The sequence below is a fragment of the Meleagris gallopavo genome, chromosome 22 (genome assembly GCF_000146605.3).
Source record: "Meleagris gallopavo isolate NT-WF06-2002-E0010 breed Aviagen turkey brand Nicholas breeding stock chromosome 22, Turkey_5.1, whole genome shotgun sequence".
Taxonomy (NCBI): domain Eukaryota; kingdom Metazoa; phylum Chordata; class Aves; order Galliformes; family Phasianidae; genus Meleagris; species Meleagris gallopavo.
In genome coordinates, this window is record NC_015032.2 from 9,380,885 (window position 1) to 9,396,367 (window position 15,483).

At 36.4% G+C, this 15,483-nt stretch overlaps 1 protein-coding gene across 2 annotated transcripts; it reads left to right on the forward strand.

The window, feature by feature from the left end:
• Positions 1-1,218: 1,218 nt before the first annotated feature.
• On the forward strand, positions 1,219-15,339 carry NCOA3 (nuclear receptor coactivator 3). Of its 2 annotated transcripts, none has more exons than XM_019622255.2 (15): positions 1,219-1,351; positions 3,426-3,598; positions 4,503-4,603; positions 5,549-5,723; positions 6,270-6,458; positions 6,709-6,810; positions 7,613-7,753; positions 8,073-8,220; positions 9,122-9,507; positions 9,751-10,631; positions 11,477-11,612; positions 12,687-12,878; positions 13,436-13,675; positions 14,398-14,524; positions 15,006-15,339. In XM_019622255.2, the coding sequence occupies exons 1-15, from the start codon at positions 1,254-1,256 to the stop codon at positions 15,322-15,324; spliced, it is 3,408 nt and encodes a 1,135-aa protein (XP_019477800.1). In that variant the 5' UTR covers positions 1,219-1,253; the 3' UTR covers positions 15,325-15,339. The 2 variants fall into 2 exon arrangements, with proteins under 2 accessions (XP_019477800.1, XP_010720816.1); XM_010722514.3 differs by having other exon boundaries at positions 12,690-12,878.
• The last annotated feature ends 144 nt before the right edge of the window (positions 15,340-15,483 follow it).

Consider the following 15,483-nt stretch of genomic DNA (forward strand, 5'->3'; position numbering starts at 1 on the left):
AAGTCTGGATATCTTTTTGGAAAAACTCTTTAGTGCATTAGAAATTACAGGTTCATATTCAGCAGATGAACATTACATCTGATACCTTTTAACTGATGATTTATTTCATTATTAACTTACTCAATAATGGCTTCTTTTGCTAAGGTTTCCTGCAGCAGGAAAATTGGTTTGCCTGTTAACAACTTATATTGTAAATCTATATGTAGTGCAAATAAGCTTCTAGAATTTCCTTAGCTAAGCACTTGTAGCTGTTCCAGACATTATGTGCCTCTTCGACTTGTAAAGGTACTTATAGAGAGAAAATGATTTTTAGGGAGAGGGAAAGGAAAGTATGTATGTGCAGCTTCAAGATGGAGAAGGCTCCCATAGCCTGTTTGAGTGCAATAGAAGGAAAAGAAGCTGCATCAATTAACACATTTTCCTTCTTCCTGCACTCTTTGGTATGTATGCACCAAAAGCTTTTCTTCAGTAGAACTGCTGTGATGCATATCATGTTCCACAGACAAAATGTAATAACTTTGTTTTCTATTCAATTCTATTGTGAGTTCAAAACCTGTCAATACAGGCAAATATTAAACAAGAAGTGGCATTCCCATTCTAAAGCATTTAATGCAAGCCAAATTGCATTCCACAGAGATGCTGAAAGTTGAGGCAGCCAAACTGAATTTTTCAACTACTTAACATATTTATTTCAACATATTTTTCAACTACTTAACATATCTTTCTTCCTTACACTTGGCTTCTGACATTTCCTGTGTCCATACCCTTCCTGAGCCATCCTCAAGCCTTATCGTATTTTGAGCTCTCTTTCCGCAATAGCTCTCAGCACTGCAGCGTTATTCTGGGGCTGGGAATGCAGCTGTGGGGTGGAGAAAAGCCCCAGTGTGGGGTGTGTGTTTGTCACCAGCTCTGGAGCTCAGCCTCAGCATGATGTCTGTAGGCATAAGACCTTGTGAGTCATAAGTACTTGTCAGACGTCAGCTTCAGATAATTAACTGCTTTTGCGTGATCGTAGTTTATGTAACATGTTTTTGAAACTGTTCGAATGAATAGCTCTTCATCCAGCTGCTTGGTTGAAGAAAATGTTATTCCTGCCGTTATCTGGCGATGTACTGTCACCTAGTGGTGTAACAGTATCTTTTCCCTCAACCTCAAGCGAGGTAACTGCTGCTTTAACTGAACTTAGGAGCTTTTACCCTGGAGAAATAGTAAATTGAATGAATTCTTATTTTATTACTTTTAGTTGCTGATGTATGGTCAGGATGAGTGGATTAGGAGAAAACTCCTTGGATAGCTTGACCAGTGAGTCAAGGAAGCGCAAGCCGCTGCCCTGTGATACTCCAGGTGCAAGGTAGGTTTATTCAGTCTTCTCTGCTTTTTGAATTATGGATTTTTAAAAATATTTTTCTAGTTTTCATAGCAATTTAGTGTGAGTTCTAACTCATCATTTTGTTTAATTGAAAAATTCTTTAAGCTGAATTTTGTTGTGAAAATGCCAAACTATACTGTTATTTGCAGATCTGCCAAAGCTTGTAAACAGTTAAATAGACTTAAATCTTAATGGAGTAAATGTATAAGGACTCACTGCTTGAAGCTGTGATTACAAGACTAAAGAAGAAAAGCGTGTTAACTTCACATAAATTACGAAGTCAGCATCTTATATCTGATAATTGACTTGGCATGTCTCATTTTGGAGGTTATAGTCACCACAGAATATTGCAATAAGTTCACTGCTTTTTTGACTTGCATTTCTCCAGACTTGGAGAACTGGAGACTTCTCTTCAGTCTTATCTTGAATTTTGGTATTCCATGCTGCCTTCCTTCTCCTCTTTGAAATCTGTCACAAATTCAGTTATCTGAGGGACTCAGTTTTCGGTCTCCAACTTTTTTACTTTCTGCTACACATTAATGGTTCTCTGTTAGCCTTTTCTATTCTTGTTCCTGTACAGTAAAACCTTTTAAAACAGTCCCCAGTTTCATCAAAATGCCAGACATGTACCAATATTTCTCCCTTTTATATACTTAGCTGGAGTCCCTTGCCAATTTCCTCCATCATGTAAGAAATTGGCTATCCCAGAGCTTCTTCAGGAACTCAAGAAGAAAAGGAGAGTTTATGAGCTCCAACAGAAGTAGCAGGCAATTCAGGATGACTCCAGTGCTGTTGTTAAGTTGTGTAGAGAGATAGTTGGAAGGGCTGAAGCCTATCTGGAACTTGGTTTGACTAGTGCAGTAAAGGACAACAAAACTGCTTTTATCAGTACATCAGCAGCAAAAGGGGGATTAAGGAGAATCTCCATCCTTTAGTGAATGTGATAGGAAATGTCGTGATGAAAGATGAGGGTAAGGCTGAGGTACTTAATGCCATTTTTTGTCTCAGTCTTTATTAGTAAGACCAGTTCGCAGGGTCCCGGTCCCTCAAGATGGTGGCAGGGAGCAAGATGAAGATCCTATAATCCAGTGGGGATCTTTAAGCAGCCTCTCCCTTACATCATTTGAACATTTGTAAGTCTGTGGGGCTGGATGGAGTTCATCCATGTGTGCTGAAGGAGCTGTCGGAAGTGTTCATCAAGCCACTTTCAGTCAGCCACTTCCCAGCTGACTGAAGGTGAGCAAATGTGACTAAGGGCAGGAAGGAGGATCTAGAGAATTACAGGCCTGTCATTCTGACCGTAGCAGCAGAGAAGGTTATTGAGCAGATAATCTTGAATGTCATTACATGGCATGTACAGTTGAGTGATCAGATCTGGCCTGCATGGGTTTATGAAAGGCTGGTCGTCCATAACCAATCTAATTTCCTTCTATGACAAGATGATCCACTTAGTAGCTGCGGGAAGGTCTGTGGACGTTTGGGTTTTGGGAAATTGTTTGACATTGTTTCCTGCAGTATTCTGGAGAATCTGGCTGCTCATGGCTTGGGGAGAGGTGCACAGTTTGCTGGTTGAAGAACTGGCTGGCCAGGCTCAAAGAGGCTTGGTGAATGGAGTTCAGTCCAGTTGGCAGCCAGTACTGGCAGTATTCCCTGGGGCTCAGTCTTGGTTTAACAGGAATTGTGAGGAGCGACTGAGGGAGCTGGGGCTGTTTAGTCTGTAGAAGAGGAGGCTGACAAGAGACTACATTGCAGTTACCTGAAAAGGAGTACTCAACAGGAGGATTTTTTTAGCTGAATATTCTTCTCATATCCTCTTTAGATAAACTGGTACATAAGATTCTTAAAAAACAAAATCACAACATGAGGAAACACTGGACAACAAAAAACAACAGTGTAAAACATACACACAATGCCCTTCAGATTTACACTTGCTAGAATGGCTACCAGCTAGGTTTAATAGATGGGTGTTAGGAGAGATATTTTGAAGTTTGTGGTGTGAATACAGCTTTTGTATATGATGGAATATAAGTATATGTATAATGGTTTTGGTTTGCAGTCTGACCTGCAGTGGTGAGAAGCGTCGACGTGAGCAGGAAAGCAAATACATTGAAGAACTGGCTGAACTGATATCTGCTAATCTGAGTGACATTGACAATTTCAATGTCAAACCAGACAAATGTGCTATTTTAAAAGAAACTGTGAGACAGATTCGACAGATAAAGGAACAAGGTATAATTTCCTGTTAAACCAAAACAAATAATTTCATTTTCTTGTGACTTCTTTTTCAAAGCAGCAGTAACATGGGAAATCCAGTATTGTTTTAATAATAGCACATAATTGAAAAATACTTAAGATTTTTACTTGAACCAAACCTTTAACGTGCCTTCAATAACGTGCTGTTTAAAGTAAGCCACTGTTTGCCATTACTTATTTTATTGGAAATCAATGCTTTAAAATTGTGTGTGGCCTTTCTTACAAGTTTCTTAAAAATACTAGTTAAGCTTGTGCTGGTCCACAGTGAAACTAAGTATTGATGGTATTGTGCCATCTCATGGCACAGAATACCAAATACAGTTGCCTCTCACGTTAAGGGACAATTAAATAAACAAATTCCAATACATCAAGTTCCACCCTGCAGATTCTTAAAATGTAACTTTGTTTATATATATGTGTGTGTGTGTGTGTGTGTATATATGTATATATGTATATTTGTATATGTGTATATATATATATGTATGTATGTATGTATATGTACACACAAGCATACATATCACATATACACATTAATATGAGCCAAAGGCAGTTTGTAGAACAATGGTGATGGCATCTGTTGACTGTGACCAGTGATGATGAGATAATCAAATTAAAACCAGCAAGAAGAGATGTGCTAAGAAGTGTGTCTAATGACCATTGAAAAAAATCATCCATCAGTCAGATGATCCCAAAAGTTTGGTATTATGTAGTCATGACCTTTAATCTGGTCATAAGCAGCTACTAATATGAGATCTTCTCTCTCATTACTGCCTCTCTTTTTGCCCTTAATTCACTTGGTTCCCAGAATCTAGCTTCTAATACTAAAATGTAGGCTTTGTATGAAATGTTGCTTTACTGAAATACGTCTTCTGGGTTTCAGGAAAAGCAGTTTCCAATGATGATGATGTTCAGAAAGCTGATGTGTCTTCCACAGGTCAAGGAGTTATTGATAAGGACTCCTTGGGACCTCTTTTACTACAGGCAAGTGCAAATTAGAACTTAGTAAATCCCAAAGGAAAATAAGTACTTAGAGCAGCTGAAACTACTACAATAGAGCCTGCAATCCTATACTGAAATAGTATAAAAGAACATTTTATTTCTGACCCTTTCAGACATAGTTTTGTATAACTGTTTGAAAGGATCAGAATTAAAATCCATTGTGTTTTCTTAATTTCACTGAAATAGTCTGTGGAAGGAAAGAAAAGAATAGCCTTTGGCTTTTTCTCATATTCTAATTTGTTACTTTCTCTAGCAGTCATTAGTAAATTACTACTACAGCTGTACTTAGCAATATGAGAAATATTTTTCCTTTGCTTTTGAGGGTTAGCTGTTTAAATAAATCAATGAGGCTTTACGAGGAATAGGGATCTGTGATGTGTATTGCTGCTGAAACACGGAGCACATTCACCCAATGTTGCTATCAAGTAAGCTAATCTAATAACTGAAAAAAAGGCAAGGAAAAAAAAAAGATACATAGCAGATACTTTTTCCTTTTGCCTGAAAAATCAGTCCCATGAAGTCCATCAAAAGGCATTTTTGAAACTTTTAAAAAATAAAGCTGGAATTTTTTTCATTTAAGAAAATACAGCATTTTCATCACTTGTTCTACTAAATATCTTCTTATTTTAATTTGCCAGTTATAATGTTATCAATTCATTATCTTGTTTCCAGATAAAGAAGGAATAAAATAAGAAGGCTGGTTATCGCTGTGACAAATCTCAGTTGAATAACAAATGAGCAAACAGATTTTGGATATTGAAATCATTCCTTAACACATTCCATTTTCTGTGCAGAAAAGTGTGAAAACTCATTTCTACTTTTGAAAATAAATGCATGTATTATGACTTGGCATTTAGCACCTACAAAGTTTTTTAAACTAAACTATGTTCAGAATTATGCAGTCTCATATGCTATGTTGCTATTTAGGCATTGGACGGTTTCCTGTTCGTTGTCAATCGAGATGGGAACATAGTATTTGTGTCAGAAAATGTCACACAGTATTTGCAATATAAACAGGAAGATTTGGTTAATACAAGTGTCTATGGTATCTTGCATGAAGAGGACCGGAAGGACTTCCTTAAAAATTTACCTAAATCTTCAGGTAATGAAAGTTGACATACTGCCTGTTATCAAGCTGTTTGCAAACAATCAGAAGAGGGAAGAAAACAAACCAGTTTATGATGGATGACTTTACAAAACAAACTACTTTTACAAAGGAAATTTGACTTCAGAAGAATATTATTCTTGAAGTATGCTCTTACTAAAGCACACCACTAGAAATAAATGTGCTGGAAATTAACACTGTACTTTAGCCTTTGCAGTTTGTTTACTTGTAACTTCAAACAAGGGTTCTAAAGGAACACGTTCTGTAAAACTACGTGACTAGCTGAGGGAACTGCTTGTTTTTAAAATATGGCTTTTTAAGAAATGACTTTTCAGCTCTCCTTCAAGTAATACTACAGTCGTCATGTTAGGAAATGAATTTAACTTGATGTGCAGTCCTACTATTCCCAACTTATAGAACTGATGGTATACTCAGAAAGCATCTAACAATTCTTTAACATCTCTAATCTAGCAGCAAGTGAAGACAAATTGATTATGAATTTTATCTGAAAATCATTATGAATTCTTACTGTGTTCTTCCAAGTTAATGGAGTTGCTTGGACCAATGACACACCTAGACAGAAGAGTCATACATTTAATTGTCGGATGATGGTGAAAACTTCCCATGATCTTTTGGAAGATGTAGGCAGCCACCAGGATACACGCCAGAGATATGAAACAATGCAGTGCTTTGCTTTATCTCAGCCAAGAGCTATAATGGAAGAGGGAGAAGGTAGGAAATTTTGTGCAATTACTGTGCAGAAATGAAATCTCTGAGTAGAGCTTTTTGTTATTTGGTGTTATGATGAAATATGTAGTTTATGCAGTCCCTTTTTTGAATCAATTAGGAACAATGCAAGAAGCTAAATTCTCGTTTATGTACCTCTATTAAACAATGCAAGATTCTTCAGCTATTTCATTAGGTTATATGACAGAATGAAACAGGAGAGAAATGAAAGAAAAAAAATTCTTTTTAAATACAGATTTACAGTCCTGTATGATTTGTGTGGCACGTCGTATCGCAACAGCAGAAAGAGTATTTTCAACAAATCCAGAGAGCTTCATTACCAGACATGATCTTTCAGGTGAGAAATGTGTTCAAGATGAAGGTATTAAGGAATCTTTTTTGTCCATGTGCTCTTGGTTTATATAAATGAATTATGTAAATAAATTGTTTATTTTAGTAATTAGCAGAATTCATAACAAGATTCCTAGCTGTTTTGTGCAATATACCATTGTTGGCAGTGGAGTGCAATGAAAGAAGTGGGGACACATTTTCTTTCTATATGTTTGTATGGCATTGTTTGGCAAGTTGGTATAAAACATTACTTGTTTCTTTACTTGGCAGCATTTTGAAGTGTTTTCGTTATGCTTCTATTCACACATAAGAAATATTTAAGATCATAATTGAAAGTAATGAGTGTTGTTTAGAATGTTTGTATGTTTCTGCAGTTGGTGAACTAATGTTTATGGTGTTTAAATTGATGTACTTAGATCATCTATGGGGCTTTTTCAGATTTTAAATTTACATTTTAAATGCTCGTTTGTGCATGTAGCTGGTTAGTATTTTTGAGAATTTTACAGTCTGGGCATCCCTTGGCTGCCTGTAACCAGAGACAAAGTTGCTGTATGTTTTCTAGAAGCTCTGACATTAACCAGATGTTTGAACTTCCTCTCTTATCATTATCTAAATCCCCTTGAATGTTGATATTTTAACAAGCAACAGCATACTCTCGTATGGCAGATTATTCATAAATGCAACTTCTTTATACTCAAAATTTGGTGTTAGGCTGATGAAAAATTCAGATGGTGACATTGAAGCCTTTGTACAAAGTGATTGGTGTAGTCATAAAGATTTCGTCTTGCATATTTTCTTTCCTGTAACAGGCAAACTTGTCAACATCGACACAAACTCGTTGCGATCTTCCATGAGACCTGGCTTTGAGGATACAATTCGCCGGTGTATTCAGAGGTTCTTATGCCATAATGATGGACAGTCATGGTCAAACAAACGCCACTATCATGAAGGTGAAAATCTGCAGTGTTTGTCCTTACTGCTTCTCTCAGTGACTGTGTTTTTGTTTTTTTTCTGAAAAACAAGAAGTCTGAAATTCTGCCTATCTTCATTTTTTTCCATATTTTTAGTTATCCTTTTTGTTGTGAACACCTATGTACAACCTGAAGAAGGATGACTACCTGAGAAACAGGAATTCTGACAGAAGTTACTCTGTTTCTGTTTTTCTAATGTACCTGTGTTGATAGTTTTCCTGGTACTTTATTGAAAATCTATATAGTGCATATTAGCAATTTTTGTGCTTTTAAATGATACTCTGTATTCCCTTTACAGCTTATACACAAGGTCATGCTGAAACACCGTTGTATCGCTTTTCCCTAGCGGATGGAACTATAGTGACAGCACAAACAAAGAGTAAAGTGTTTAGAAATCCAGTAACTAATGACCGCCATGGATTTGTCTCTACCCACTTTCTTCAAAGGTGAAATCATTGGTGTCTGTTGTCATCTAAATGTCATAGCTTTTAAAAATACATCTGATGTTGAAGATACCTGGAAAAAGACTGAGCCGAAATATTATAATTACAACTCAAACTGAACAAGAATGTTTGGGAAGCAGGAGTTGCAAATAGATGTATCAATCTAAGATTTTGTTCAACACACAACCTCTGAACTTACCTGTGTGACAGAATGACAGTCCCAGTCAAAAGAGAGGTTTTTTCCTCTGTTTCTCTGTGAAGCTTGTGGTTGAGTTCATTATTTTTGGTAGTTAACATATATAATGATTAAACAGGGGAAATGGAAATGCTTAGTTACATGCTTTATCTTGCTCTTTTTAATTGCACACCAGTTGAAAACACAGCCCACCCCATCAGATGCATTACTGATGATTCATATGTACCTTAAATAGCACTTCCTGTGACCTTTTCTTGTTGATTGCAAGAATAACTGAAATGCCACTCTCTGGAGGGAGTTTCTCTGCTTCTGGCATTAAAATACCCCCAGATGCTGAAAAATGAGTAGCTGAGACTCTTCAGGGTATCATTAGTGTGCACAGAAGAATAGTGTCATGCGCTGACTCAGAAAGGCTGAGTAAAGAAAGGTGTTTTAACTGATAAATCTAACTAATGGCTGGTGAAGAAACAGAATGCTTTTGCATTGCAGTGATTCTGTATACACTTGTAACTAAATCCACCTGAAGGTGTAATGAATGAATGAGTGACATAGTTTAGTTGTGCTTTTGTGCAGATGCTTGAATTCTCGTTGGTCTTATAGGAAAAAAAAGGAAAAATTATCCTGTTATGCTTTCTTTGAAGCACTTGATTCTGAATAAGATTTGACTTCATTTTCTTGGGGTCTGTGGGGATGTTTTTGAATTTACAGAGAGCAGAATGGATATCGACCGAATCCTAATGCAGTTGGGCAAAACATCAGAACAACAGTGGCTGGGAATACAAATTCTGTTGGTCTTATGAACATGTCACCTGGTCAAGGCATGCCAATGCAGAACAGGAACTACGGCATGGGAGATCCCAATACAGTGGGTCAGCTGAGTAGCTCTCGATATGGAGGCCCTGGTAATATGGGACCAGTGAACTCTGGACCAGGAATGCAATCCTCTGCTTATCAGAGCAACAGTTATGGGTTGAATATAAGTAGCCCACCACATGGTAGTCCTGGTTTAACTTCCAACCAACAGAATCTAATGATATCTACTAGGAATCGAGGGAGTCCAAAAATGAATTCACACCAATTTTCTCCAGTTACAGGTACTTTATTTTTGCTATAAGTAATTTTTTAAAGCTTTCTTTTCTCACTTTTAAGTGCATTCCATTTGTCATCCTTTTTAACAATTCTGTGACACATTACTTAAATTTAGTATACCTAATTTTGTGGTACAAATTTATTTTTAAGGACTTAACCCAATTTGGCAGTCATACGTAACCCTGAAGTAAAGGCAGATACAAAAAGTGCTGTAATCTAATAAATTTGATCTCTATCTTGTGATACAGGTATGCACTCTCCAATGGGATCTGCCAGCAACACCAGCAACAGCACTTTCTCTAGCAGTTCTCTTAGTGCTCTTCAAGCCATTAGTGAGGGGGTTGGAACTTCCCTTTTATCAACACTTTCTTCACCAGGTCCAAAATTGGATAGTTCTCCAAATGTGAGCATAGCTCAGCAAAATAAAGCAAATAACCAGGACTCCAAAAGCCCTTCGGGCTTATATTGTGAACAAAATCAAGTGGAAAGTTCCATCTGCCAATCAAACAGCAGGGATGTCCTTAGTGAAAAAGATAGTAAAGAGGGAAGTCTGGATGCACCTGAAAGTCAGAGAGGACAGTCTGAAAGCAAAGGGCATAAAAAGCTGCTTCAGCTACTCACATGCTCTTCAGATGAAAGAGGACATTCTACAGCATCAAACTCACCTTTGGACTCTAATTGTAAAGAATCTTCTACCAACGTTACCAGTCCTTCAGGAGTTTCCTCATCGACATCTGGAGGGGTGTCTTCCTCCTCAAATGTGCATGGGTCACTCCTGCAAGAGAAGCATAGGATTTTACATAAATTGTTGCAAAATGGTAATTCCCCTGCAGAGGTTGCCAAAATAACAGCTGAAGCTACTGGTAAAGACACATATCATGACACTAGTAATACAGTCCCATGTGGAGAAGGTACAGTCAAACAGGAACAACTGAGCCCAAAGAAGAAAGAAAACAATGCTTTACTAAGATACCTGTTAGATAAAGACGACGTTAAGGATCCACTTTCCAAAGAGTTAAAGCCAAAAGTGGAAAATGTGGATAATAAAATGGGACAATGCAGTAGTTCTACTATTCCTACTTCCAGTCAAGAAAAGGAGATGAAAATAAAAACAGAACCAACAGAAGAGGTACTGTATACTGTAATGTGATGGTAATGAACAAGGCAGTGCTTTCACATTGCAGGTGAAATGTAAAAGGACAATGTATGCATATGCAAACGTTTCCATTCTAAAGGTGTTTGCAAATGATGGGAAAGGATATGCTCAGGTTTTATTATAACTGAGAAAACACAGATAAAACTATGGGATATGTATATATATATATATATAGCCAAATGTGCTGTACTGTGGTCCTGGACTAATGTAAACTTTAAATTATGATATGTCTAAGGTAGTATACATTTACAAATTCTTACGTAAAATCATATCTTTAGCAGATTCTCATTGCATGTGCTTATCTTTATGGCTTATTAGGAAATGGAGCTGTTAACTGCCTCCAACAATTAGCTGGCAATGCAATAGCAAAAGGCAGAACCAGCGGACATTACATAATTTCAGTTTAAAAATGCAAGTAATACACAAAAGCTTGTAATGCTTAAAATAGAAATAGGTTGGTTTCAGTTCATTCACTTGTTCTAGTACTTCTTCTCTCATTTAAGGAAAAAAAAATGTCTCAAATACATATAAGTTAAAAAATATCTACGTATTTGTTTCAATATATTTACTGCAACTTTTATATTAAAAAATGTTTTTATTTATCTGTGCTTCCAATTTATTCTCATTGTCATAATTAAATGAAAAAAATTTAAAAAATAAACTAATCTTTGGAAATTGGGAGGAATCTTAAGGTACTGCCTGTGAATTAAAGGATTGTCTGTGTACAGTCATTTAAGATGAGTGAGGAACTAAATAAAAGCTGAAGGATATCTGTACAATAATAAATAACCTTTGTTATTTTACTGCTTCTTTTTCAGATGAGTGGAGACTTGGATAATTTGGATGCAATTTTAGGGGATCTGACTAGTTCAGACTTTTATAATAATGCTATGTCTACAAGTGGAAATAGCTTTGGAACAAAGCAAGCATTATTTCAAGGAAATGCTCCCCTGAGTAAGGAATTTCATTTAAAATCAGTTTGTTTTAAAATTGGGGCTTTCTTCTTACCTGATAAGCATAATGCATCTTCGGTTCCTTAGAGAATACATTCTGATCTGCTATATCTTCTTGGACAAACAGAACACAAAATAGTAGCACTTAACTTTATTCACTGTGTATGTTGTAGGTAACTTCAGTTCCTGATGTTATGGGTTTTTTTTCAGGTATTGTCTAACGGATTTTTCAGAGGCAAGGCATCAGGAAAAATGTTTTGTCAGTTGTAAATTAAAATAGAGTTTGTGTTCCTTGCGGATGAGTAGGGAAATAACATGGGATTGATGGCATGCCTTTGATTTCTCAGGCATGCTTTTGGTTTCTCGTTTACTCAATATGAAAACATCTTGTGACCTGCAAATCTTAATCAGTGCTCCTCTGTGACATTGAAAGGAATGACCCATTGTAATAGGAAGCTGAGTAATAGAATGGATTAACCTTGCTGAGAGACCAGTATCACTACAGTTGTCACTTCCTTTTATAACATTGGTCATCTCTTGATTATATGGAGTCATAATTTGCTTGAGGTAACTGAAGGAGGTGGATCATGGATAATGAAAAATGTGAAATCAAGTGTAAGTCATCTAGGGCCACTGACACTGTTGGCTGTGGAGCACACTGATCTCACTAATAAGTCCACGTAGTATGAAGTGCTCAAAGCCATACTGCTTCTGGATTGCATCTGATCTAAACAAGGAGCTGTTTGCCTTGTTTCTGTCTCCATGTCAGTTGTCCAAAGTCTACTCATTTCTATTAATGTGTCTGTAATATTAGTGTATTTCAAAATGATAGAAACATGATTCATTGTGGAATGTAAATTAAAATGAACTTTTTAATGTCAAGGGCCAAAAGGAGTTGCATTTAGCTTTGCCTTACAATATTTAAGTATGTATTCAAAGAGTGATGATGGCAATGAGAATATAAGCAGAATAGCTCTTCTTCGCTTGTTTAAGGTCAAAAATACATGCCTGTAAATAGATACAATTTATGTAAGTTGCTAATAGTTCTTTCTGTTCAAAATATGTAATTCTTTAGCAGGTATGAGGAGTCCCCAGTCGGTGCAGACTACCCGTCCGCCTTTCAACAGAGCCATGTCTTTAGACAGCCCTGTAGGCTCAGGTGCTTCAGTGAGGAATGTCAATGCATTCTCCATGTTACAAAAGCAAAACTTGATGGGTGGAAGTCCAAGGATGGCTGAAAACCAGGAAAGCTTCGGAGCAAATATTGGTTTGTTGACTATACAAGTAATTTGTATTGTAAAAGAAAAAGCTTCAAAGTTAAGAACGTTACAAGATTATAGTATGAGCTCTGGAAGAAGAAACATTAAAGAATATTTATTCTTAATCAGCATATAAATACTTCTAAATATTATCTCTAGTTAAAATTGTAATAACACAGCTGTTTATTATCTGTGTATCATTACCAGTACTTTGCTGTTACTTAATAGTTAAACGATTTTGAGCTATTATGAGTTCTTAATTTAATGTATGCTTTTGATATATAAAAGCAAGAATAAGTCACAATGGCAGTCAGTCATTAACATTTTAAAATATATTTAGATGAATATAAATGTTTGATTTTAAACATGGCATGGTAAGCTTGAATTGCTTTTGTAGATGTTAGGTGAATTGCATTGTCATTGAAAGGTGCCCTTGCTGGTAAAACAAAAAACAAACAAACAAACAAGCAGACATAAAAAAACATAAAATCCAGTTAATTATAAAACAAAAGCACATAGTACATTCTAGATGAAAAAATACTATTTTTTTCACTTTTCATTATAGCAAGTACTCCCAACAGAAGTGTATCTATGAATCAACATCAATCAGGAGACTGGGGTTTGCCAAACTCGAAGGTTAACAGATTGGAACCTACAAGTTCTACTTCCATGTTGAGACAAGGAGCTGAGTTCAGTGCATCCCTTCCCAGACCCACAGCAGGTGGCTCCATGCCTGGGCTGCCCATCCGTTCTAACAGCATCCCCGGGACAAGACCAATGTTACAACAGCAAATGATGCATATGAGTAAGTTCTTGACTTTTTCTTGCGATACTTTGCACTGTCTCAGTTTCTTTAGCAAGGCACTCATCATCAAAATCTTTTCGTTTTGGTACAGTTGTAGCTTCTCATCGGAAGACTGTACTTTTTGAGGTGAAGATTACTGTTCTCCCCTGACTGGGGCATTTTATGATATTGGTGTTATTTTTTGGTGTTCTGTTTCATATAGAGATTATTCAAGCTGACTTTACAGATCTTTTTTGGATAATTTCTTTATTATTTTTATTTCTTTATTGTAGTACTTCTCTCATAAAGCCCCAGAACTAGATGTTTTTTATCATTAAATGAAGTTATTAGTATTCTGATCAAATTAATTAATTGCACTACCTAATTTGTTTAATAATCTTTAACAGAAATGTTTTTCTGCTATGAACTTGTTAGCGATCAGGATTGTTTTTTGTAAAGCTTTTTCTTGAGGTTTTCAAAATTCATCTCACATGGATTGTCAAATTTCATATGAAACTACTTTGCAAATTCAGGTACTCATTTGAGTACTCATATTTAAATCTTTGGTCTCTCATTCCTGAAGTCATTTTAAGTGTCAATTTATACATATGCACTTTGAAATATGCTACTGGAAGGCTCTTGAAGCTGCTTCAATATTTGTGTGATCATCCACAGTGCTTTGTGTGAACACTGGAGAGCAAGGTGACACCTTTTGCTTTAAAAACAACTGTTTTACGTTACAGGGTCAAATGAGATTAACATTGGTATGGGGGGGAATCCTTACGGACAGCCAGGGCCAGCCAGCCAGCCAGGATCGTGGCCTGACAACATGCTGTCCATGGAGCAAGCATCACGGGGTTTACAAAACAGGTAGAATTAATGAAAGTTTTTAAAAAGTTAGACTATGACTGTTCCCTGTTTATCAAGAGCACTTAAGACCTGGAAAAAAATCAATGCAGCATATACAGAAGGAATAAAGAAAGTCAAAATACCTATCCAGCTCTGCCTCTACTCTATCACCAAATGGATGGTTATTGTTTAAACCAGCTAACAAAATCAATCAATCCTGGAGTTGAGAGGCAGAGAGAAAAGAGTTGGGAAAATCTTAAATTATCTTCCTTGCACATGCAGAAGCTAATATTTAAATGCGAGGAGAAAACAAAATTTATGTCTATTCAAGGCTAGATGACAGTTGCCCGGGCATTTCAGGACCTAAATTTGGGCCTTAAGTTCTTCAGTCTTCTGGGTGATTATAGTACTTTCTTATTGCCAAGTAAATAATGTACTGTATGAAAGCTAAGCACATGCCTTTGCAGTCCGTAATGGTTGCATTTTTTTAAAATATTTATAGACAATTAGTGAGAAACTCTTTGGATGACCTCTTAAGTGCAGCACCAAGTGTGGAAGGCCAGAATGATGAAAGGGCTCTTTTGGATCAACTGCACACATTGCTGAGTAATACAGATGTCACAAGCCTGGAAGAAATTGACAGAGCTCTAGGAATTCCTGATCTTGTAAACCAAGTAAGAAGGAAGAGATCCTGGTCACTTTTCTCTGTTCCAAAAGCCTATGTTATTTTGGTTCTTGGAGGGAGGGAAAAAAAAGAAAATAGTGAAGAGAGCCTCCTCATTTACATGTGTTGCTTCACTTTCTTGTGTCCATTTTTCTGAATCTTTGGAAACATTTCTTCTGAGTAATTCTGAGTTTTTCATTGGAGAACTTAAGTACTGATTAAACTTCTTTTGAGTTAAATAAGTAAATTAAATGGTATCCTCTTATCTATGTTTATTATTATTTGCCTTGGTATATAGTTTTTTTTTTTTTTTTTT

What these genes read in the sequence shown, in the direction of transcription:
- NCOA3 (XM_019622255.2), top strand. Translation starts at nt 1,254, where the DNA reads ATGGTCAGGATGAGTGGATTAGGAGAAAACTCCTTGGATAGCTTGACC. An exon ending in TCTACCCACTTTCTTCAAAG is followed by an intron (nt 8,221 to 9,121) that starts GTGAAATCATTG and finishes TTGAATTTACAG; the next exon opens with AGAGCAGAATGGATATCGAC. An exon ending in TCACGGGGTTTACAAAACAG is followed by an intron (nt 14,525 to 15,005) that starts GTAGAATTAATG and finishes AAATATTTATAG; the next exon opens with ACAATTAGTGAGAAACTCTT.